Genomic DNA, 25,187 nt, shown 5'->3' with positions numbered 1-25,187 from the left:
ATTTGTCACATATGCCAGTTCTCCATTGTGCTCAGAAAACTAGAAATTAGATGCTAGCACCTCCTGAGTTCTCGCCTTGAGAAAGGAGCCTTCCCACTCTCCCATAAGACGACTGTACCTAGGCTGTGTTTGAAATGTGCTATTTTATCCTAGGAGCTGCGGGAGGTCCAGGAAGGGTTTTGTTCATTTAGTCCATCAACGAACCCTTGCTGGGCACCGATCACTAACCCCAGGCACTGTTCTAGGCACCAGGGGGTATAGGAGAGAACAGAGCAGACAGAAATTTCTGCCCTCAAGGAACTTCCTTAGTGGGGAAGAGAAGGCCATAAATAGGTTAACAGATAGAGGAAAAAAATGGAAACAGCAGATGCAGCTGAGGAAATCTCATGGTCTAGGTGAGCAAGGAGGCCCTCCCTGAAGACATCTGAACCAAGCCAGGAGCAGGCTGAAGAAACCACGAGGACAAAGGCTCCAGGTGGCACAAGCCTGGCACATCTGAAAGCCTGAAAGAAGGCCAGTGTGGCCAAGGAGATGATGCTGAGACGTAGACAGCAGCCACCTCAAGTGACCATATTAAAGAATTTACTTTAGGTGAACCAATTTTATTCCAAGTGAAATGAGAAGCCATTTGTGGGTTCTAAACAGAAGAATGGCATGCTCTGGTTTATACTGTATAAGGTAATTCTTGCCGCTGTGAGCGGGGGCAAGGGTAGACCATGAGGAGGCCACAGCAGGGGTTGGGGGCCAGAGGAGAAGGAGGCTTGGACTAGGGTGGAGGCAGAAATGCAGAAGGGAGGTGGACTGACTCATTGCGTTTATGGGGTAAAGTCATCAGGACTTGCTTCAGAACTGGATTCAAACAGGAGAAAATTCAGTTTGTCTTCGTTTCTTTTAATGTTAACAGCTTAACTGAGATATAATTCTTGAGACCATACAATTCACCCATTTAAACTGTACAATTCAATGGCTTTCAGTATATTCACAGAGTTGTGTAACTATCACTAGAGTCAACTGAAGAATATTCTCATGACTCAAAGAGAAACCTTGCATCCCTCAGTCACTACCCCCATTGTACTTTGTACCATATTTTATTTATCCAGTCTTTGGTTGATGGACATTTCATTTATTTCCGGCTTTTTGGCTATTATGAATAATGTTGCTCTGAATACTGTGTACAAGTTAATTTCTCTTGGGTTTATACCTAGGCATGGAATTTCTGGCTCATATGATAACTCTCTGTTAATTACTTGAGGAATCACCAGACTGTTTTCCAAAGCAGCTGCAACATTCTACAGCAGTGTAGGAGGGCATGATTCAATTTTAGTATCACTCTGGATGCTGTGTGGAGAAAGGATTGGAGCAAGGCCGGGGGGAAGTGCAGAGATCAGAATGGTTACGCAAAAGTAGAGGCATCTTAGTAGGGTTCAAGGACACCCAATTTAAGGTGTACTTCATCCTGTTTGATGGCAAAAAGATTTCTGTGAGATAGCTGTCTGTACACCCTATGCGTCACTTTGTTAAATTAAAAGATTCCAACAGAGAGGGCCTGTTAAAACAGATCTGCAGTTTTCAAATCTAGAATCCTAAAGCAAACTGGTATGGAACTGTTTAAACATCTGTCCCTACACAGGCTCCTGCAGGCAGGAGGGTATTTTCAGAGAAACTAAGGGAGTCAGTGGGTGCAATGAAACTTCCACAACTTCAAGCCATAAAAACACAGGGCTCAAGTGGCAGCCTGCTGCTGAGGACTCGTGTGGCAGTAAGCGTCACTCCTACTGCCTGGGACACTGCCCTGGCCTCTCAGTCCAGAGAAGGCCTGGCTTTGTTCCTAGTTGCCGGTTTTGACAACTGGGCAGTGGTCCTGTCCCTCTGCAATTCTTCTAGCTCAGCAAGGGAAGGGAAAGCAACATCTATCAGGCTTACAATAGTCCCTCCGCCGGGTGAGATGCTCCACTTACATTCCTTAAGTTAGTGAACCCTCACAACAAATCACCAAGGAAGAAAGGACTATTTTTCTCAATTACAGATAAAGCAGGTTGGCCCCTTTGGATTGGAAAGTCAGAAAAGTCTCTCTGAAGAGATAGCATTTTAGCTGATATCAGCCATCCAGGGATCAGGAGTAAGAGTGTTCCAAGAGTAACCCACAAATTGTTAGCTCTCCAGGTGACCTCATTTTTATTCACATTTAATTTTCTTATATATTTATTAGTATAAATAAGAGTAAGAAGCACCCCTCTAGAGATAAATCAAGTTTAAATTCATTTAAAAGATAACCTGGAGTAGAAATTATAATTATTTTCCTTAATATTTCTGATTTTATACTCAGGGTCTAGTCTCCATAACAGCAGTCCCCCTACCCCATGCCTAAACAATCCACTATCTCCCCTCAACATCCAATATGACTGTCCCCGCTAATGTGTCTCCATAGACCTCAGTAAGGTTCTGGAACGTGGGGAAACACAGTTCGCTTGGTCTGGTTGTGCTACTGTGCTGGGAGTGGTGACTCTGACCTCCAGAACCTCCCACGGAAGGAAGGAAGGAAGGAAGGATCTACAAATAAGTGCTACACTGCAACTCAAAGGTCCCCTGCTCTCAGGTGAGGATGCTTTCCCAATGACAGAATTCGTTTTTACTATAACACTTTACCAAATTCCTCAAAACGGAATTCATCCTAAGATCTGTGTGGTGGGTCTTTAGGAAATCCCAATAAACAAAATCCTTCTTCTCCAACGAACTAATTGAAATACAAGACCAAGGCGTGAGGCTGTTTTGAGACCAAAATAACACATTACCGATATAATATTAAAGAATGTGACATACCCACGGGCAGGCTGCATTCCTGATATTTACCCACCTAGTCACAATACTGGGCCTGGGCATTTCTTCCTCCCAGAACCGCACCTACCCCTGTAAAATCGACGGCACGGCTGACAGAGAAGAATGTGTGCTTCTATGGGCAGATCACTCCATAAGAAACAAGGGAGAAAGAGGAAAGAGCTCTGCAGACCCAGCTCCGGCCCTCAGCCTCACTGCTTAGATCTACATTTCCCCTTGCCTGGGAAAGAGCACTAAAGATGATTGAGAGAGGTTACGGAAACACAAGGATGACTAGGGAAGAAGCATCACCCTCACACACACACCTAACACTGGGCTCTGGATGCCCTGGTTCTGTCACTACATCCTAATGTGATGTCAGGCAAGAATACTGGCCCTTTCTTGGGTCTCAGATATTAATTCTCTCAATTAGAGATGGTGCTCGTCTCCTTGCCATGCAGAACTGCTGTGCACACAGAGTATGAGTAAGTATGTCAAAGGCTGTGCAAAGAACACAAATACTAGGGAATCATAAGGCGTGACTAATGTGCAGAAGTTGCAGGCACTTGATTCCACCGTAGCCCTTATAGGGTCTTCCGAGATCCTGGCAGACATCATTTAGGAAGGGTGACGGAGAGGGTCTGTCGGGGTTATCTTACTTCTTATACTTTCAGCTTGGCAGCTTCTGGCACTAAGAGGACTCTCATTGCCTCCTGGGTACTTTTCCTCAAACTGCTCCAGATGAGAGGTTGTCCCACGGGTATATGGAGTCATGCTTGTGGGCTGGGCTCCCAAGAGTCAGCCTTCAGTTCAAGGGAGGCTTTATGGAGAGGGAACACATGCTTTCCCACTCATTTTCATGTTCTAATATAAAAAGGTCTTGGCTAAGCTTGTATTTGGGGAGCAAGACACGCCATCCCACCTTGAAAATGGGAATTGGGGAATCTCTGGGTATGAGGGATGCTAACACTTCTGGATATGAGGATGTGGAGAGACCTACAAAAGGAAAAATCAGCTGGAGATTTCTGGGCAGGTGCAAAAGCAGGGACTGGCTGAACGGGCCCAGGGACAGGGCTGGGCAAACATGCCTGATGCTTTCAAGACCAAAGCATCTCACAGACTTTAAGGGGAAATGGATTTGGAACCTCCTGTTCTCCCAATTAACTCCTCTGTGCCCACTCTACTGTTTAAACCTTTAGTTGTTCTAAACTGGTGGTTCTCAACAATGTGTGAACATTAGAGATCTTAAGGGGCTTCAGAAAATAGCAGTGCCTGTCACCTCTCTCTCCTCTCCTTCTGAGATGGAGACTGGGGCATTGTATTCCTTTTGTTTGTTTCAAACTTTTATTTAGAAATAATTTCAAACTTAGGAAAAAACTGCCAGAAGAAGAATAGTACAAAGAACATCACATACATTTACCTAGATGCACCTATTCTTAACATTCTGTCCCATTTGTTTTATCATTTGCTCTCTATTTTTATTTTCTCTATTTTATTTATAAAATAAAATTCTTTGAGAGTAAGACATCACACTCACCTCCTTAAAAATAAGTTCAAGGTGCATTTTCTTAGAATAGGATATTTTTCTTGCACAGCCATGGTATACTTGTCAACGCCAGGAGCTTTAACATTGATACGAATACTTTAATTTTCTCTATCATCATATTCAATTTGTCAACTGACCCAATCATCTCCTTGTAGCATTTTTACATCCAGGATACAACCCAGTCTAGGATCAGGCATTGCATTTTGTTATCGTCTCACTGGTGTGCTTTTATAATCTCTCCAGGTGATTTTAATGTGCATCCTGGACTTTGGACCACCGTGTAAATGAATATTTATTTGCTACACTAACACATAATGAGGGCGCCCCTGGTGGCGCAGTGGTTGAGAATCTGCCTGCCAATGCAGGGGACACGGGCTCGAGCCCTAGTCTGGGAAGATCCCACATGGTGCAGAGCAACTAAACCTGTGCACCACAGCTACTGAGCCTGCGCTCTAGAGGCCACAAGCTACAACTACTGAGTCCACGTGCCTAGAGCCCATGCTCTGCAACAAGAAAAGCCACAGCAATGAGAAGCCCGCGCACCACCACGAAGAGTAGTCCCCACTCACCGCAACTAGAGAAAGCCTGCTTGCAGCAACGAAGACCCAACACAGCCAAAAATAAATATAAAAAACAACCCCCCCCAAAACCCCACATAATGAGTGTTTACCAGGTGCAAAGGATTGTGAATAAATTAAGGAGCTTATTATCTTAAGGGACATACTATATACAAATCAACTATAATATCAGATGGATAAGCATGATGAAAGAAATATTAACCAAATCCGTAAGCAGAAACTTTAAATTTAACAAGCTTACTGAGGGTCTACTATGTGGCAGACATTGTACAAACTTCTGGAAAAACAGATTAATAAGAAAGAAATAACGAGTATACAATTAGTGATTAATGAATACATGATTAATTACAAAAGTGAGATGTTTTTCAAAGATTTTTCTTGGGGGAAGTGAGACTTAAAAGATAAGTAGAATTCAACTTATAGAGATGAAGTCATTTCAGGAGAGGAAATATCAGAGGGAAGTGAGCGCACAGAGGAGGAAAGGGAGAAGTGCACTTCACTGTATTTGAGAACTGGGTGCCTGGGGTGGTACTTGATCCTCCTGGAAAAGTAGGCTGGAAAATGTAAGATGGTACAGTCACTTCGGAAAGTCAGTTGGCAGTTTCTTAGAAAGTCAAACATAAATTTACCATACAACCCAACAATCCCATTCCCAAGAGTAATTTTTGTTACCCAAGAGTAACAAAAATGTGTGCGCAGGAATGTAATGTTTGTAGCAGCGTGATTCATAACAGCCCCAGGGTGGAAACAATCCAAGTGCCTATTAACTGGCGAATGTGATCATCAGAAAATGGTGTATCCATACAATGGGATACTACTGAGTAATAAAAGGGAATGAATGAATGACATATGCTACAACAATTGATGAACCTCAAAAACATGATGCTGAGATTTAGCAACTAAGTGAAAAAAGCCAGATGGAAATACATGTTGTATCGTTTCACTGATATGAAATAAATGGAAAGGATAAATCTATGAAGACAGAAAGTAGATCAGTGGTTGCCTGGCATTGGGGTAGGAACAGGGACTGACTACAAATGGATACAAAGGATGGTGATAGAAATGTCCTAAAACTGGATTATGGTTATGGAGCAGCAACTCTGTAAATTTACTAAAAGATGGTGAATTGTATGTTTAGATGAATTTTATGGTATGTAAATTATACTTCAATAAAGCTATAAAAATTAAGTTATCAAAATCAGACGGAAAGGAAGCAAGAAGAGCAATCTTAGAAATGAAAAATGTAATTCTAAAACTTAATAGATGGGGCTTCCCTGGTGGCGCAGTGGTTAAGAATCTGCCTGCCAATGCAGGGGACAAAGGTTTGATCCCTGGTCCGGGAAGATCCCACATGCCTCAGAGCAACTAAGCCCGTGTGCCACAACTACTGAGCCTGCGCTCTAGAGCCCACGAGCCACAACTACTGAGCCTGCATGCCACAACTACTGAAGCCCATTCCCCTAGAACCCATGCTCTGCAACAAGAGAAGCCACCACAATGAGAAGCTCGCACACCGCAACAGAGAGTAGCCCCAGTTCTCCAGAACTAGAGAAAGCCCGCGTGCAGCAACGAAGACCCAACGCAGACAAAAATAAATAAATTTTAAAAATAAATAAAACTTAATAGATGGGAAAAATTCTGGATTGGACATATTATTTAGAGGATTGGGAAATAGGAAGACAGGATTAAGGAATTCACCAGGATACAATAGAGACAAAAAGATTTTTAATAACATTTTAGGATATGGATGGAGAGGCTACCTTAACTCACCTAATGGCAGTTGCAGAAAACTGAATGGAGGCAATGACAGAGAAACAATATCTGAACACAAAATCATTGATAATTTTCCAGAATTAAAGAGAGCACCTGAGTCTTCAATAGAAAGTACATTCACTACCAACTAGAGAGTTCTAATGAAACTGCTAAACGTCAAAATACACACACACAAGTGCTACCAATAGAAAAGGCAGATTATCTACAAAGGAATGAAAATTTGATTGGCAGTAGGATTTTTACCAGCAGCAATCAGTATCTGAAGACAATAGAACACTATCAACACTGTGCTATGGGAAAATAGCTGTTCACTAGAAATTTTTAAAATTTTATTTATTTAATTTATTTATTTTGGGGTGTGTTGGCCCTTTGTTGCTGTGCGTGGGCTTTCTCTAGTTGCAGCAAGCGGGGGCTACTCTTCATTGGGGTGCATGTGCTTCTCATTGTGGTAGCTTCTCTTGCAGAGCACGGGCTCTAGGTGTGCGGGCTTCAGTAGTTGTGGCATGCACAGTCTCTAGAGCACAGGCTCAGTAGTTGAGACGCACGGGTTTAGTTGCTCCACAGCATGTGGGGGGATCTTCCCGGACCAGGGATCGACCCCATGTCCCCTGCATTGGCAGGCGGATTCTTAACCACTGCACCACCAGGGAAGTCCCATCACTAGAATTTTATACCCAAGTAAACAACCATCCAACAGTGAGGGCAAAATACAGACATTTTCAAATATACAAAGAATTTCTTACCCCACCAAGACCCCTACGGAAAGAACTATTAAATGATGAACTTCAGCTAGAAGAAAAGTGAACCGAAAGAGAAGGCTGTGGATTCAAGAAAAAAATAGGGAGTAGAAGAATTGGTGAAATGTCAGTAAATTTAATGAACTCAAGTATAAAAACGATTGTAAATTTTAAAAGGTAAAAAACTCTAGACAACAATGACAAGATGGGAAAGGGGAGGGCTGTTAAATGGGTAAAGTATGCAAAGCTCTTTTGTAGGGAGAAAGAATTATGTGATAACTTTGTTAGAAAAACTATAGTTAAATATGTATGTGGAGGGGCTTCCCTGGTGGCGCAGTGGTTGAGAATCCGCCTGCCGATGCAGGGGACACGGATTCGTGCCCCAGTCCGGGAAGATCCCACATGCTGCGGAGCGGCTGGGCCCGTGAGCCATGGCCGCGGAGCCTGCGCGTCCGGGGCCTGTGCTCCACAACGGGAGAGGCCACAGCAGTGAGAGGCCCGCGTACCGCAAAAAAAAAAAAAAAAAAAAAAAAAGAGAGAGATCACTGTTTGGATACAGGCTTATTTGCAAAAGATGTGGAGAAGTTAATGGGAGGGATAGGAGAAGGCAGCTGGTGTCCAATTCCAGGTCTCTGTGCTCTCTTCCTTCTGGCAAAATAGTCAGGGAGGAAAATGCCTGTGATCCCACAAAAAAGTGGGTGTGGGAAGTGGGAGGAAGATAGTTGGGGAAGAGAGTATGTCCCATACACAGAACCTGGACCGGCCGTTCCACTAGCAGGCATGTTATCAGGAGCAATTATTATGAGATCGAAAAGAAACCCCAAGGCAACTAGCTAAATTCAGGCACTCGGGACCTTGTATAAAAGACACAGAGGGATGTTGTTTTCTGTCTACACAACAGGCACAGGAGGGGAACCTACCACAAGGAGCTCCTAATTGGGAAGCTGCAGGGGGCTAACAAAGGATAGGGTGTCCATCTTCTTGCTGGTCTTCATAAGGAAGACATCACAGTTCCTTGGAGGTTCAATCAGGGCTCTGGGATGAGGTAGGGAGATGGAGGGGCTGACCTCCCGAGGTCCTTTGTAATCCAGTAATTAAATGGTGAATTGTTCACTTCCCCATTTATGCTCTGTACCCAGTTTGATAGTAAGTCCCCTGGGCTGCCTTCCAGGTTTACTATGGTGACACGCAAGCTGCTGGCGCTCAACAAATGAATCAAATGTTTAAAGAGCCCACATGACCTCCTCCCCGCCTGTAAAGTACGGCGATGAATGAAATCACAACATTCCAGGCACTATCACTTGAGCAGAGCCCGCAAGGAAACACACACACACACACACACACACACACACACACACACACACACACACCCCACAGCACTGATTCAACTCGATTCACATTCCCACCCTAGGAGCGCAGACCACCTGCTCAGCGTGGAGGTTGTAGGAGTTTCCTTGGCAAGGATCCTTTCTCTCAGCTGCTTTAGGATGGTGCCTCCAAAAGGTCACCAAGATTTAGGACCGCTTCCCTTCCGGGTTGGCCTCCGAGGCAAAGTTTCAGCTCGGATTCTGCCTGGGCTTCCCTCGGGCGCGTCCGCACTCCCTCCCCGGTCCGGGGCGCCCCGGACGCGCAGCTGGCCGGCCTGCAGCGCCTCACGTTACCTTGGTGAGCTGGGCGATCTTCTTGCACATTTTCACGTGCATCTCGGGATCACAGTCCATTCTCCAGTCGGCGCCACCTCCGGCATCGGCTTTGGAGCCCGGGCAAGTCCCGGGAGCGTGAATTTTGCTGTTGAGAGCAGAAGCCATCGCTGAAACGCGTCAGGCACTCAAAGCCTCTCGATGGCTCGGCTTCTCGATGCCCACGGTGTGCAGGTGCTTGCGCGCGCGGGCGTGTGAGTGTGTGGGTTTTCTCGGGAGAGGTGGCACTGCAGTCCCGCCGCCCGCGCCACCGCGTGGCTCCCGCGCGCCCACCCTTCCTCCTCCGGCCCTCGCTCGCTTGCTGGCTCTGCGGGCACCCGCACCCTGCGGCGAAGCGCCAAGAAACCGCACGTGCCGCTCGTGACCCGCGCGCAGCTCCCGGGCCCATGCGGTTTTCGCCTGCAATCAGCTTCAGCGACGAGGAGCCAGTGGCCTTGGAGAGGTTTTGCGCCGGCCAGGCGCGGCGCTCTGGGACACGTGGGTGGCGCCGGGCTCCGGACTCAGTGGCGACGGACCCCGCCCGTGGTGGGCATCCCAGGCCAAGGAGAAAGAAGAGCCGGCCTCAGCCTCGGGCAGCTGGGGCGTTTGGTGTGGGGAAGGGACCCTGGCGACGTGCTGCTGGCGAATGGATGGCGAGAGACCGGGCACCTTGACGGGTGCACTCAGCCAGCGACTCCGGAGCCTCGGAGCTGGGCGCTGAGGGCTGAGAGGGGGGGCGGGGTGCCGAGAGAGGGGCGGGGAGGGGAAAGCGAGTCGCGGGGACGCTAGGAGGTGCGGGGACCCGGACATACGTTTTGGGCCCCTGCCTGGGCTGAGGGTGGGAGCCCCCCTTCCCCCATTTTAAGAAGGACCCCGGACGTTGCGGGAGAATTGCCGGAGATTACCAAAGGGAAGAAGCCAAAAGGGCTGCCGAGGAGCTGGTGACCGAAATCTCGGACGAGAAAGCGCAGAGTACGTAGTGAGGGAATGTGTAGTGTAAGAAAGCAGAGAAAAAAGTCAAAGACAGGGGTAGAAAGGATGGTGGCAGGTGTGGGAAAGGAGGAAGCAAAGAGGAATGAAGGAATAGGTAACAAATGGAGCTGAAAGTCTGAGCAAACCGACCCCAGGGAAAGTGAAGCGACTCAACCACACACTGGCCACCGGCCACCCGGAGCCAGAATCCTGTCAAGTCTTTGGATTACGAGCTTGTGTGTTTTTCGTTTGTTTGGTGAGTGGAGGGGTTAGCGGGCCAGATTTCTTTGTGACTTGATTTTTCTGGTTTCAAACAGTGGGCTTTGGGGAAAGTGACAACATCCTGATCAGAATTTCCTAAAGTGTGAATAACAGCATCAAAATAATAAGCAATTTGCATGGTTAATATATTTCATTTTACAAACTGCTTTATATCAGAAGTTTTAATAATCTTGAAAAAAAACCAAGCAAACCTCAAGGGGTCTCGGAAACCACGATCCCATCCCTCCACACCACCCATTTTTATAGATGAGGAAATACAGAAAACTTGTACCAAGCAAGGCAATTACAAGTAGCAGAGTTGTGTCTGAAACAGAGATATTCCTATTCTAAATTCCTTACTTTCACCCCAATACATTATACTTCATAGGCATAGCCAACCTGGGTTTTGGTTCCTAGTTTATCCTTTTAGGTTCCCTCTCCAGGACAACTACCCCCTCCCCCAATTCAATTAGAAAACAGAATGCCTGAATCAGAATCACTGCCAGGATGTTGATGTAGACTCTTGGTCCTATCTTAGATTCCATGAGTCAAAATCTCTGGAGGTGAGGATCCAGAATCCACATTTTAAACGAGCGTCCTACTTAATTCCAAATTTAGAGTATTTTCTGCAGGGTCTTAATATATAATACATTTTACAGGAATTCAACCACTTTGTAAACTAGAAGAAAATTAGCCTTTTTGATTCAGAACTTTATCAAAAGTTGTTCTCCTCTGTGGAAAATCACATCATCAGTGGCTTTGTGGCTCATATTTGGTTGCTGATACAACACACTTGTATTGTAACTGCCACGTTCATGGTGAGTCTGCCAATATGTGCAAGCGTCTGAGTACTACATTATGTCATAAAGTTAATCAAGCCAGAGCATTTCCATACTGAAATGATTTAATTATAATTGCTTTCCTTTTATTTCTCCTTTCTATTACTGTCAAGAAATTACACTGATTTTTAAAATGTGTTTACTAATTTAAAAATTATCTATGAATTTAAAGATAATAACATGAACATTATAGAAAAGGTGATATTGGGTGTGAACAGGATTGAGAACCACTGCTCTTGATGATCTTATACACACTAAAGTTTAGTAATACTGCTTTCTAACTCCAAGTTTTAGTTATTTAATTATGATCTTATTAAGTCTGGGGGCCAAAACCTTTTCCAGTTGGATATATTATACTTGCAACTTTATAGTGGCAGACAGTGGGGAAAGCAGATTCCCTTATCAGGCTTTGCCGGACTGCAGTTACTATAATCAAGGTACCACAAGCTGGCCTGTCTTGCAAAGAGTCCTTTGCAGTTTGCTGGGGTTTTCTAGCACTGTGACTAGTAGGTCTTTTCACACTATCAGGAATGAAATAGAGGGCAGAAGAGGACTATGTGCTTTGTCTAATACAGGGCATTTATTAGCCCACTAATGTGGTCTTGGAATTATGCCATGCTCTTTGCACATGTTCTCACCCCCACTAAGGCACTTATTATTCTCATTCTACAGACTAGAAAATTGAAGCTAAGGGAGGCTAAGCACCCAATTTTACACAGCTAGTAAATGGATCTGAGTCTATCCAACTTCAAAGGCTGTTCTTCCCAGAGCACAGTGCTGGCAATCCGAAACTTTTTAAAACTACAATCAATTTGTTTTTTCTTTAGATTATAAACATATAAGCTTCTTTTAGTTACCCCTCTCCTCAATCTCACCTGTAATAATACAAAAAATGGGTATAAGAAGAAAGCAAAAATTACCCCAAGTCCCACACTCAAAGAAAATTGCTGTTAATATTTTGAAGATTCTTCTAGACATCTCTCTGAAAACACCTAGAAAATGTTAAGTACATATATGTATTTTAAAATAAATGAGATACTGTAATAATGTTTTTGAACCCTATTCACTCAATCTTATTTTCCTTTTGCCAATAACAATCTACATTCTCATTTTAAACAGCCAGTATTCCATTATATACAACATATTTACCCCACCCATTATTGAACAATTCTTTTATTTTTTTATATTTTAAGCAAAATGCTTCATATATGTTTATAATGTTTGCTGTATTACGAGAATATTCAATTCTGTTCTAAAGGACAGGAAAACCAAAAAGGATATATGAAACTTATGTTGGATAGAATTCTTAAAATGTGTTAAGTACAGAGTATACTGTAAGACAGGATAGAGACAGAATGGAATATATGTAAAAAGGAGGGAACGAAAAAGAGTGTTACTAATAGGTGGAAAAAGATGGAAAGACCAAAGATGTAAGGTAAAGATAATGCCACCTTCAGGCTGACAGCTGTATCATCCCTAAAATGCCATTTGTTGCTGACACTCATTCTGGCCCCGTGAATGTCCTGCCCCAGAAACACAGATAAAAAACATGGCTCTCAGCAGGCCGTTATCCAGGCATACATGCCTTTGCACATTTCTAACAAAGCAAGCACGTATTGACTCTAGGCATCCTCCACCTGCGGAGCCCCTCTTTCAATTTCAACTGTGGTTCTCAAAACTGAACGTTCAGAGCTTCCCTGGTGGCGCAGTGGTTGAGAGTCCGCCTGCCGATGCAGGGGACACGTTTGTGCCCCGGTTCCGGGAGGATCCCACATGCCGCGGAGCCATGGCCACTGAGCCTGCGCGTCTGGAACCTGTGCTCCGCAACGGGAGAGGCCACAACAGTGAGAGGCCCGCGTACTGCAAAAAACAAAAAACAAAACCCTGCACGTTCAGAAGTCAAGGCTGCTGCAGCAGACAGGACAACAACACTGCATACCCCAGGATTCTGGTAATGTGGTCCTCCACCTCCCTGGCACCCTATCCTAAATGTCTTAACCTTCACTATACTTTCCAATTGACTTCTGTTTAAAAGTGATTCAGTAAACCATGGGATTTGAGCATCTTAATTTGGGCTGTAAGGATTTGCTGTCTATGACATCTGGGATAGTCTGTCTGGTAGTGTATTTGGAGATTACCATTGCATCAGGAAAACTTCCTACACGACATTATACACGGATCTTTGCACAGATGTGTAAGTATTTCCATAGGAGTAAATCCTAGAATAAACTGGTTTCAAAGAGTATGCAAATTTTAAATCTTTATATATTCTATACTGTTCTGGAATATTTATTCCAAATTATACTCATTAACAGTGCTCAAAAATGTGTGTTTTCCCATGCTTGTGATCTTGAAATATCTTCCAATTTAAAAGGGGAAGAGTGTCTCCCCTACACCATTTGTTTGATTACTAGTAGGGCTGTTAAAACACCTTTCCACAAATTGATCAGTCATTGAAATTAAACTTTTCATGCACTCTTTTTGTCTGGCTGTCTTCTATATGTTGAAGTAACTTTCTAGACCCAAGATAGGGCTGCTACTGTGTAGGGTGCCATGTCAGCAAACCAACACCTAGATAATTTTTGTGTCCCTGTAATGCTCTGTGCGACCAGAAACACAGTATATCCAGTCAGCCAATCCCCAAACACCAAGCCAGCTCTGGGCTCTCTACTTAGTTTCTTCTTACTCGAAACGAGGTTGACTAGGTGACCCCAGCCAATCAGATATTTTCTATTTTTCTCTTCCTTGTTCTTTATTCTTTATCCTATAAAAGCTTCCTGCCTTCCACCCCATTTTATTCTACTTCATAAAGTGCTAAAGTTTGTATCACCAGAATTGTCTTTAATCATTTTTTAAAACTTATTACAAGATCTTTCTTTGCAGGGGCTTTGAGCACTTTACTTATCATACATATTGCAAACATTTCCCCCAGTTAGCAATTTACGTTTCTTATGCTCTATGAATATCTTGAATTTTTACATAGGTAAATCTGTTTATCTTTTCTCATATTTTGGAATAAAATGTTTGGTGGCAAAATTTTAGCCAGGTTATATTAAATATTGATATGATCACCATGAGCGCCACAAATTGTTTTGGAAGCAGCTAGTGGGCAATAAGTCTAGTAATGCGAGCACTGGTAGTCATTTTTCTCATCTTCATACCTGAAAATCCTGCTAATGGTAACAGAGGTGTGAAGCACAGGGATAAAAGAAGAGTTGAGTACATGGGCTAAGAGCAGTTAATCACACAAGTAGTCTTTCCAATACCTGAAACATTTAACAGCCAGTTTGCAAAGTACATTTGACTTCACCTTAAACAGGCAGAAAGTGAATCTGGCCACTCAATACTGCTGCCTTTCTGGTCTTTTTCTAGAGTTCAAAGGTAACTAAACAATAGAACTCTCCAACACTCGAAAAAGGAATGGAACTGATGCTTTTAAATTCTCTTTATTACACAGCAGTAGAGTGCTCTCTACTTAATGGAAACGAAAAAGTTTTTTAACTGAATTAAGTATTGGTAATAGAATGACCTATGGTTCAATTTTTCAACCTAGCCAAGTCGTTTTTCAATTTCCCTTTCCGGAATTGACCACTGTTTTCGTTTGTTTTGTTTTGTTTTTGTTTTTTAAGGTCATCTGGTGTCTCTGCAATACAAATCCAAGTATCACCTAGAATATGTACATGGATTTAGAATTTCTCAAATTTTGGTAAACATAAAAATTATCATGAGCTTGATAAAAATGAATAATTCTGACTCCTTACATCAGAAATTTTGATTCAGGTCTGAGTAAGGCATTTTAAACAATCACTTCAGTGATGCTGTTGTGAATGGTACCAGACCCCAGTCTGAGAATTGCTTTAATGTCCCAAACAAGCCTTAACAGTTCCCTCTGTGTCGTCCTGCTTTATTACGTCCTCCTCATCCTTTCTCCTATTCACATCCTATCAGCCTTCAGTCTCAGCTCAGGTAGCACTCTGAGGGAGCCCTGACCTGACTACTCCAGTCAGAGATGCTCTCCCTGAGCTCTCATGGCACTTAGTATACAGCAGACGTCTCTAAACTTTGATTCAGCAACTGATCAGAAGAAACTTTTTGAGCATGCATTCCAATAATGTACTTCTTAACCTATGATTGTACTGTACTAATATTTTATACACACTGTAAAATATACCCAAAAGAGAAAGTTAACAGATGAATTAAAGAAAATATGACAAATTATTGTTAATTTTACAAAAATTTTGGTATATATTATTAATATATTGTGATATATTATAGTATTTTAGATGAAGCAATTTAATTGAATATGCTTCAACATTTTAAAAAATCTTGATTTATCATTTTAGGATATTGGGATTCAGAGGTCTAATTTTAAGTTCAGTTTATTTCAACATTGATTTTAATAGCTGCTATAACTGAAAACATATGAAACTTCACAGGTTCAAGGGATGGATATCATTAAAGGTACTTACTAAATTATGGTTATCAATTTTGCAATCCCATACACCAATTTCCATAAAGGATTTTGCTGAAATTTTGTTGAAATTCAGTAAAGTTATACCTTCCCTGATACCAATCAATTCTCACAAGCTAATCATAAAATGTTGCATTTCTATATGTATTTTTAAATAGGTAATTATTCATATGGTACAATATTCAAGAGTGAAAAAATGAAATGACTTCATTCCACCTCTGTTTCTAGTTACTGGTTCCACTCCTGCAGGAGCAACAAATTCTATTCCTACATGAGCATAAAAAGCATGTATATATTTAATTTTCTGACACATTTTACACTTACTACCATACTGAATGAGGAAGGATGTGTTTTTCCTACACCATATCCCTTCCACATTCCTCAGTCTTATTTTATCAGAATTCCAATAGTAATCACTTAATATGATAACAATGTAAATATGGTTCATGGGCCAAAGTGTGCTCAAAATTACTCCTACTTTCTTACACAATCCTTCTTTGTCTTCTTTTTTAATTCGCTAACTGCTAGGGATAGATTTAAGTGTGTGTTGGTTTCAGTATTCAGCAAAAACCTGCTCTTAGGCTTTGGCCTTGCCCTTTGGGAGGCTGAAGAGCTGACTACCTCTTTCACTATCATTTCTGGCAACTCTGAAATTGTACCAGATCAATGATAATGGTTCTTTTTTCCAGATGAACATCATACCTACTCAGATTAACAACATCTGTATTATTAACAAGGCAAGTATATTAGTTACGGTAATGTTAATTGCTAAAATAAACAAACCCTATATTTCAGTAGCTTAACACAGTAGAGTTTATTATTTTGCTCACATGGAAGTCTGAGTTACTTGTCTTTGGACCCCCTTCCTATCTAAAGTGAATCAGCAGTTGGCTATTTCTATCTGTGCTCCAAGATCCTCCAGGACCACATAGTCATCCGCATCCAGCCAGTAAAAGGCAAAAAGAATATAGAGAAGGTATATCCACTTCTAAAATACCTTGGGGCCTGGACTTGACATACCAACTCTGTAGTCATTGGTAAAAACTGATTATAGGCGAGAACTGACTAAGATATAAGGGGGTCTGGAAATATAATTCCTGGCTGGGTAGCAATTTCTCATAAGAACTCTACACTCTGAAAAGGGGAGCACACAATATGATGGACATAGAATTATCTATTACAAATAATTCAGACTTACTGTTAATATCTGAATATATATTTTCTAGTACAGGTAAACATTTGGGATATAAATTGAAGGGAAAAATCACACTGAAATGTAAGCTCCATGAAGGCAGAAATTTTTGTCTTTTTTGTTGACTGCTAAAGTCCTAGGGCTTAGAATAGTACTTGGCACTCTGTAGGTGCTCAGTAAATATTTGCTGAATGACCAACTGAATGAATGTATTTTATGCACTGAAATTCTATTAATCAGGTCAAATATTATGTGTATGTATTGCAAAAGTAAAGTGCTGCAAATAATTGATTTGAAAACTGTTAATTTTATGTACAGAAACAGATATTGAGAACATTCTGGTAGCTGAATAACAGGGAAACAGATGAACACGAATATTAGACTAGATAACGTCTAGAAGAATACCTTAAATGTATAAAATGTATAAAAACATTTAAATAACAGTACACGGCAGAATAATAGATTCAATTGTTTAAAATTCCAATAGCTGTAGAATTGGTATACTAAAATTCAAAATTTTAAACAAAGAAATAGTATTAGATTTTAGTTAATTTATACCATTTAGATAATTAATTTTCAAGAAAAAGTCCAATTTGGGAATTCTTCAGTCTTTCGAGGATAACTGAAAAATGGAATTTCAACTCTCCTACCTCAGATTTCATGAAAAGGACAAACTCCAAAGATATATAAACCACATCTATGATAAATGACCTTTAACCTGGATAAAATAAATGTAAAGTTTACCAAAAAATAAAAAGAAGATAGTAATAGAGAAAAATGAGATACCTAAAGTATTGTTTTCAGTCATTAAATTTCAAAATGTCAGTTGTAATAAGAATATTTTAATAAAGACAATTCCTCTTCTACCTCATATCATATACAAAATTAACTTGAGATGGATCACAGACTTAAATGTGAAGCTAAAACTATAAGGCTTCAAAAAAAACACAACATAGAAGAATATCTTCATAACATTCAGGTTGGCAAAGATTTGTTAGAGCACTAACAATAATAGAAAAACAACCTGATAAACTGGATTTTATAAAAATTTAAAACTTCCACTCATAACATACCATTAAGAAAGTAAAAATAAAAGGCATAGACTGGTAGAAGATACTTGTAACACACATACATACATCTGACAAACAACCTTGTATACTAAATATGTAAAGAACATATCATTAAGAAAAAGCATAATTTACAAGTGGGCAAAAGACTTGCAAAAGTACTTTCAAAAGAGGTATCTGAAAGGACAATAAGCATATGAAAAGGTACTCAATATTGCAAATCATGGAAACGTAAATTAAAGCCACGATGAGATACTACTATACAATAACAGAATCGGTAAAATTAGGGACTGACAATAACAAGTGTTTGTAAGGATGTGAAGCAACTGGAACTTTCATACATTGCTAGTGAGAATGTAAAATGATACAATCACTTTGGAAAGTGTTTGGCAGTTTTACTCTATGACACAGCAGTCTGGCTCATTCCCTAAAGGAATGAGTGCGTACAGCCACAAAAAACACAGAAGAATGTTTAATTGCAGCTTTATTTGTAATAGCCGCAAATTGTAAAGAACTCAAATGCCATCTAACAGGTAAATGAATAAAAGAATTATGGCATATTCATACAATGGGATAGTCTACAGCAATTTAAAAAACTGAATCATGGATACGTGCAAACTCCTGGATGAATCGCAGATATTATGTTGATGAAAGAAGCCAAGTGTAAAACAATACATACTGGATGAGTTCATTCACATAAAGTTGAGAACAAGCAAAATTAATCCATCTTTAGAAGAGATGAGTGGTTATTTCTGGGGGAGGTATAAACAGGGAAAAGGGCACTAGGGAATCAGAAATTTTTTATACTTTAATCTGAGTGTATACATCTTAATATGAGAGTATGCATTATGTGAAAAATCAAGTACACTTAATGATTATTGCACTTTATGTATTTTAGTGTAGGTATGATTATCCCTTACTTAAAAAAAGAAAAAGCAAAGAAAAAGGCACATGGACAAATCGTCCTGGCAAGGTTTACTCAATAGATTGGATGACAGAGAAAAAAACCACATGACCACACATAATTATTTGCAGTTAGATCAAAATTTATTAAGTTATATAGTATTAATATAAACTAAGTATAGGGAAAAAACCTCAATCATAATACATAGAAAAAAAATCTAAAGCATTATATGGGAATAACTATATCCTGATAGCAAAAACAGTACAGAAGATGAAAATATGAAATTTCAGAATATTATTTGTAAAGAAGTAAATAACTCCTTATGCTTTTGAGTCTACAGAGGCTAAAATTTAAACAAAAAGCTGGTTGAAATGATTGCTATGTATTATGCATCATTTCTTTAAAAAAATTTGAGATTTGCTTAAGCAAGGGGCATAGTTCCTTTTACAAAACAAGTCACTGAACACAAGTTTTTCTGAAAAATCTTCCGCAGTGCACATCTTGTTGAAGGTGAGCACCTATTGCAATTGTGGTGTATGATGCCTGAAGGAGCAATCTAATCGCTGACAATACTAGTTTTCCTATATTTTTAATGTCAAACTTCTAAAATCTGACTACTGAAATTGTAATAGAATGATTACATTTTAAAAAATAAAATTTCAGATATATTTTTGTGACACAGACACTCATCCAAAAATTTGTATTTGGTGTACTTCGAATTGCTTCATTTTATCATTATTCTAGTTACCCTTGTACTTATCTTTAAATTTTTTTCCCTTGTCCCAACATCTGTTGCATTTTTTACGTTCCATGTACTCACACACTTTGTTCTAAGTTTCCTAGAGACCTGCTTCCTGAAATCCCCACTCTACTTACTTGACACGGCAGTCATCGTGGGACTTTCTTTCATGGCATTCCTTTGTGAGATCGTATATTTTCAGGATCTCATGTCTTCTTACTTAGATTACTCCTTTGTTTTGGTGAAGCACATCTTCCAGTAGCCTCCTAAAAAAGGGTACATGGTAGGATAAAATTTTGAGACTGTGCTAGCCTAACCTTTATTTTAGCCCCATACTTGATTGGACTGTCTATATTCTAGAGAGAATACTAGATTGGAAATCATTTTTCCTCTTAGATTTGAAGACCTTGCTTTCATAGTTTTCTACCATCTTCTAGTGTTGCTACCAAGGAGTCAAAATGCCATTCTGAAAACATCCTTTTATGTAACCCTTGTTTTCCCCCTGTGGAAACTTTTAGGATCTTTAACCCTGGCATCCTGAAATATCATCATATGCCTTTGTGTGTGTGCATGTGCGTGCGTGTGTGTCTGTGTGTTTTAATTCATTGTACCGTGCACTCAGTGGATCCTTTTAATTTAGGAGCCAGATGTCTTACATTTTTGGGAGATGTTCTTTAATTTTTTATCCTCACCTCCTTTCTCTGTTCTCTCATGTTGGAGATCTTATTAATCAGATGTTGCATCCCATTCTGATCTTCTTTCTTTTTTCTTTGCTATTTTTCACCTCTGCTTTTTTGTTCTAATTTCTGAAATTTCTTCAGCTTATCTCCCAACACATCTATTTCATATTGAATTTTGGCTCTCCTATTTTTCCAATATTCTTATTATTTACTGATTGTTCATCTTTTATAGCACCCTATTCTTAATTTTCATGGGTGTAATATATTCTATGTTTCTGAAAATATAGCATCTTTGAGAGCTTTATGTTTTCTGCCTCATTTTCAGTTTTTTTTGTTTTAGGTACTTTTGTTTTGGTCTTCATCTTTCATTGTTGAAGGTATCTTCAAATGTCTAGTGATCCTTGGCTATCAGCTTATCATGACTTCAAGGGACTGAAAGCCACGTATGAATGAGCAGGGCTGTGAACTCTGGGTTTCACTGTAACAAATAATCAAGTGGCAAACTGTTTTTTAAATTGTCCATCTTTTTAGATGGGCTGGTCAGGGCTGGGGATAAGCCCAGCTACCAGATTCTGTAGTGAGGTGGTGAAAGGGCACTGAAGGATTATAATGTTCAGAATACTGACCTTCTCTCAATCATCCTGTTTTCAGAATAGCACCTCACTACCACTGCCATTCTCCACCCCCAGGCCCCAGTTCTGATCCATTTGGTTCAATTTCTCCAGAGAATAAGCCTCTAGCCTTCTGCTAGAAAAAGGGAAAGCTGCCTGGCTACAAAGGGAGAACAAAAATAAACTTTCAAATAATTCCCTTTTCAACTTTGCTCCTCAACTTCACCTTCCAGGGTAACTTGTGCCCCCAAATCCTTGACTCTTTGGGGGGTTCTGGAAGGAAAAGATAGGTGTTCCAAATTTGTGGACCTTTTCTGCAATGAAGAGTGGCTGTGAGAACTGTGCTACCTATCAATTATTAAAAAAAAAAAAAGAAAGTAGTGCTACCAAATGTAAAATAGTAGGAAGCAGCTGCATAGCACAGGGAGATCAGCTCAGTGCTTTGTGTCCATCTAGAGGGGTGGGATAGGGAGGGTGGGAGGGAGGCGCACTAGGGAGGGGATATGGAGATATATGTATACATATAGCTGATTCACTTTGTTATACAGCAGAAACTAACACAACATTGTAAAGCAATTATACTCCAATAAAGATGTTAGAAAAAAACAACAAAAAAGAACAAAAACAAAACAAAAAAAGATGTTAAAAAAAAAAAGTAGTGCACTTAATCTTTCCCTTCACGGTAAAAGAGAAAGTAACTTTAAAATACACACAAACGAAAAACAACAAACCCCCAAACTACCTATTACTGAGACATCATTTTGAAAATTTGTACGTCTGGAAATGTTTTAATGGCTATGTGATAATTTTAGCCAAAGACAATGTGTCTCCTATAAAAGCGCTCATATCTGCAACTGACCTTCCTCTTTTATCTCTTAACAACAGTTCTAATCTTGGGTCAACTATGTGTTAGCCTCTCTCTTCCTGCATCAAGTATTCGCAGATAAAAATACAACACATAATGGAAAGAACCAGAGTGTTCCCTGGGAACAACTACAAGACTACAATCCAAATTTAATCACTGTTACTCACACATTCATAGGGTTGCCAGATAAAATATGGGATGCCAGATAAATTTGAATTTCAGATAATTATTTTTCCTCGAATAAGTATGGCCCCTATTTCATTGTTTATCTGAAATTCAAAATTACTTGGGCATCCTGTATTTTTGCCAAGTCTGGCAATCCAACACATTTACTTAAACAGTGTATCATAAGTAAAAAGTGACCAACATAGAAAAACTGGGTTTAAAGAAGGAAACTGGGATCTGGACCAAAGCTATTCAAGCCACCGAGCAAGTCTACATTACTACCAGGCAGGTAGCCATGGGCAAACCCACATGCACCCACTTTGCAATGTACAATGCCTTGGCTGTGGCCAAAATTAATGCTTTCAATTACTATAGGAACTTGGATTCTCTAGGTAGTGTGGTCAGCCCCTTGTGTCACCAGAGCTGTGCCACTCTATCAAGCCATTTTCGTCGCTCAGGGTTCAATCATAAAGCCAATCTAGGGTCTTTTTTGATGGACGATGGCCATACTCTTGGACAGTTCCAATTATTTGTGCACCTCCCAAACAAAGTTGCCCCAACCAGACCTAGATAATACACACACAGCAAGATATCAGTTGATGTATTGGAGTGTCAGGTCTCATAAGCTGACACCATGGATTGAAGGGGGGCATTAAGCATGGGTTTAGTAGTTAACCCAAATATAATAATTTCCCCCCAGTAAAATATTACTAGCTCCTTCATTTATAAGCTGCAATATTTTAAGACTGTTTCATCTGGTTTCTGTTGATATCTAGTTTGATACCATACCAGCTTAGTTTCTGTGTATACTAGGAACTCAGTTATAATCTTGTTAGGCTGGCTGGGATCCTGTCTCCTAGGTGAATACTGGTTATGTCCTACGCTAGGAAGTACAGCATAACTTTCCAAATGATTTCAGGAATTTTCATATCATGTTTCAGGGTCATCTATTTCTTCCCAGATAAACTACCCAAATTCCAGACTACTTACTGTTTTATGCTCCAACCCTAAGCTGTCACTAACATTTTTTTGAGCTTGAATTTATTGTTCACTGTACAGTGTTATATACATTATCATGTCTTAAGTGGGTTATTAATAGATTCAAATATTTAAATACTTTGTATTGAATTGGACAAGTCACTTAATTTTTCTCATCTTCAGATTCCTCACCTCTGGAAATTATCTTAAAGTATCTTTCATAGTGTCATTTCAACGGGTGCTATAAGATTAAAAAAGAAGAAAATAGATGAACATTAGTTATGACTTTGGTAAATACTGCCCAGCTGTGGAAGGTCATTTCCAGGTTTATAATGAGCTGCTGTCAATGAGAAATAAGTAATGATCAACCACAGGCAGCAGCTGCAGGGGATGAGGGGAGAAGTTCCTCACAAAGGTCTATGCTCAATATGTAGGGAAAAAAAAAAGGCAAAAGCCACAGTATTCAGGTCTTAGAAGAACGTAGAGGACTGGCTTTCACCAATGCCCCACTTCTGCCTCAGTTTCAATGCTCGTTGCTTACAGGCTTGTTCTCTGATTCAACCCAAGCCCTGAAAGTCGTCCTTGAGATGGGGTAAGATATTATTTTTGCATTTATACATAATATTAAGAGTTTTTTTTTTTACCTGAGTGAAGATGTGGGTTGAAAGGATTTTTACACTGTGCCACAAAAGTTTATTTTTGAATATTTTTTTTAGAAATTAACAAAATTCTCTTGGAATTAAATGGATTACATTTTATGTCACGTGTGGGCTGGAATAAAAGTGATTTAAGTTCAGGATTGACATCTTAAATGAAACGTGTATATTCCTAGTACATTTGATAACGGTTCTTCATTGGAGGCTACATTTTAAACTGACTCCACAGTTTAGAAGCAACTCTAGTACTGTCTGCCTGCTACATTGTTATTTTAAATCATTATTTTAAAATCAAGTATTCTTTTTCCATACCTTATTGAGAAGGGCTGGTCATAGCTCTTACAGCTAAGAGAAGCTGGGTAGATCAGATCACTGTGATACCTTTACCCTCTCCCTTTCCTTAGTCTCATATCCAAAAATTGTATAGTATATAATCCCACTGCTGCCACCAATAGAAAGAGATTAGAAGATTATATACAAGGATCACACTTAAACATGTAGCCATTAACTAAATTTTGTTCAAAACTGGCAAAGATACACCACAGAGATTTTCCTTTTGATGACGGCAAGTAGACACAGAAGAAATACCTGGTGGTTGGTGTCAGTTAGTGTAGCTCCTTCAATTTTCCTCAGTCCAATGGATACCACTCATTAGTAGAACTTATGTGCCAGCAGCTTGTATAAAGTTGTTTCATGAAGTCTGAGTAGTTATCCAGACTTTCTGGGCTTTTATACATACCCCAGCCATATGAGCATAACACTTCTGGTCCTGATCTTTGTGTGCCACTGCCTTGTGAATTTAGTATATACAATTTAAATCTGTGTATAAAATACCTATTTATTTTATGTATTCCCTTAGCTGACTACCTCTTGTGGGGTTTAATTGTTGGAGTGTGCTCTCCATCTGAATTCCCACTACACTTCGATGACTGTCTCATTTTCAAATATTTAATGGCCAGTGTAAGGAGTAAGCTTATATTCTGTGACCCTAGCTCACAGTAAATGAGCATCAATGGCCAAAAGCCTTGGGGTAATTCACATCGGTTCAATTTATTTTAAAACTGATTTCTTATGTATATCATCTGATTTAACTTTGCACTCCCAGTGTCTGGATTATAGTAGGCACTCCATAATGTTATTAAATGACTAAATTTCTATTTAAACTAATGGGCTGCTCCAAAAGATACTGAATTCTCTAACAATGGAGCCAAAAGTAGAAAATCATTTATTATGTAAGAGAATTTATGTTTTCAGTAAGAAAACAACCCAAGTGACTTCTAAAGTCCTAATTGCTTTAAGAATCTGCTCTAATATCAAAACACTGTTTTCAGCATAGAGAAAATGTTTTAGATGGATAGTTGTGATTGGAGTCTCAGCAAAATAATTCCCTAAAGGTGATTTAACATCTGCCCTCCTCCTGCCATGTCTAGATTTCTTCTGTTAGGAAGCTGATGGGCTTAAAAAAAACATGTTTATGGTCTTCTGGGCTCAAGGTATCTGGACTGCTTCAACAAAAAGAGACTATCTGTGCCAAGACAGAATAATACCTTTAAATAACATTGATGTCTGTTGGTTTAGAAATTGTTTCCTTACTCTTTTGATAAATATTTCTATAAATAGGGAATAAACTCATCCTTCTTTATCCTAATTATGGGGACTG

The 25,187-nt window shown here is 40.1% G+C and overlaps 1 protein-coding gene across 1 annotated transcript in view; it reads right to left on the bottom strand.

The window, feature by feature from the left end:
• FAM184B (family with sequence similarity 184 member B) overlaps positions 1-9,256 on the bottom strand; it is a 111,542-nt gene extending 102,286 nt beyond the window's left edge. The window contains exon 1 of the mRNA XM_029235746.1: positions 9,110-9,256. Coding sequence (XP_029091579.1) covers positions 9,110-9,256 — 147 coding nt within the window. The remainder of the gene's footprint in view (positions 1-9,109) is intronic.
• Between the last annotated feature and the right edge of the window lie 15,931 nt (positions 9,257-25,187).

The sequence above is a fragment of the Monodon monoceros genome, unplaced genomic scaffold (genome assembly GCF_005190385.1).
Source record: "Monodon monoceros isolate NGI ecotype Baffin Bay Population unplaced genomic scaffold, NGI_Narwhal_1 Super_Scaffold_20, whole genome shotgun sequence".
Classification (NCBI taxonomy): domain Eukaryota; kingdom Metazoa; phylum Chordata; class Mammalia; order Artiodactyla; family Monodontidae; genus Monodon; species Monodon monoceros.
This window is presented reverse-complemented; position numbering and strand designations above follow the sequence as displayed.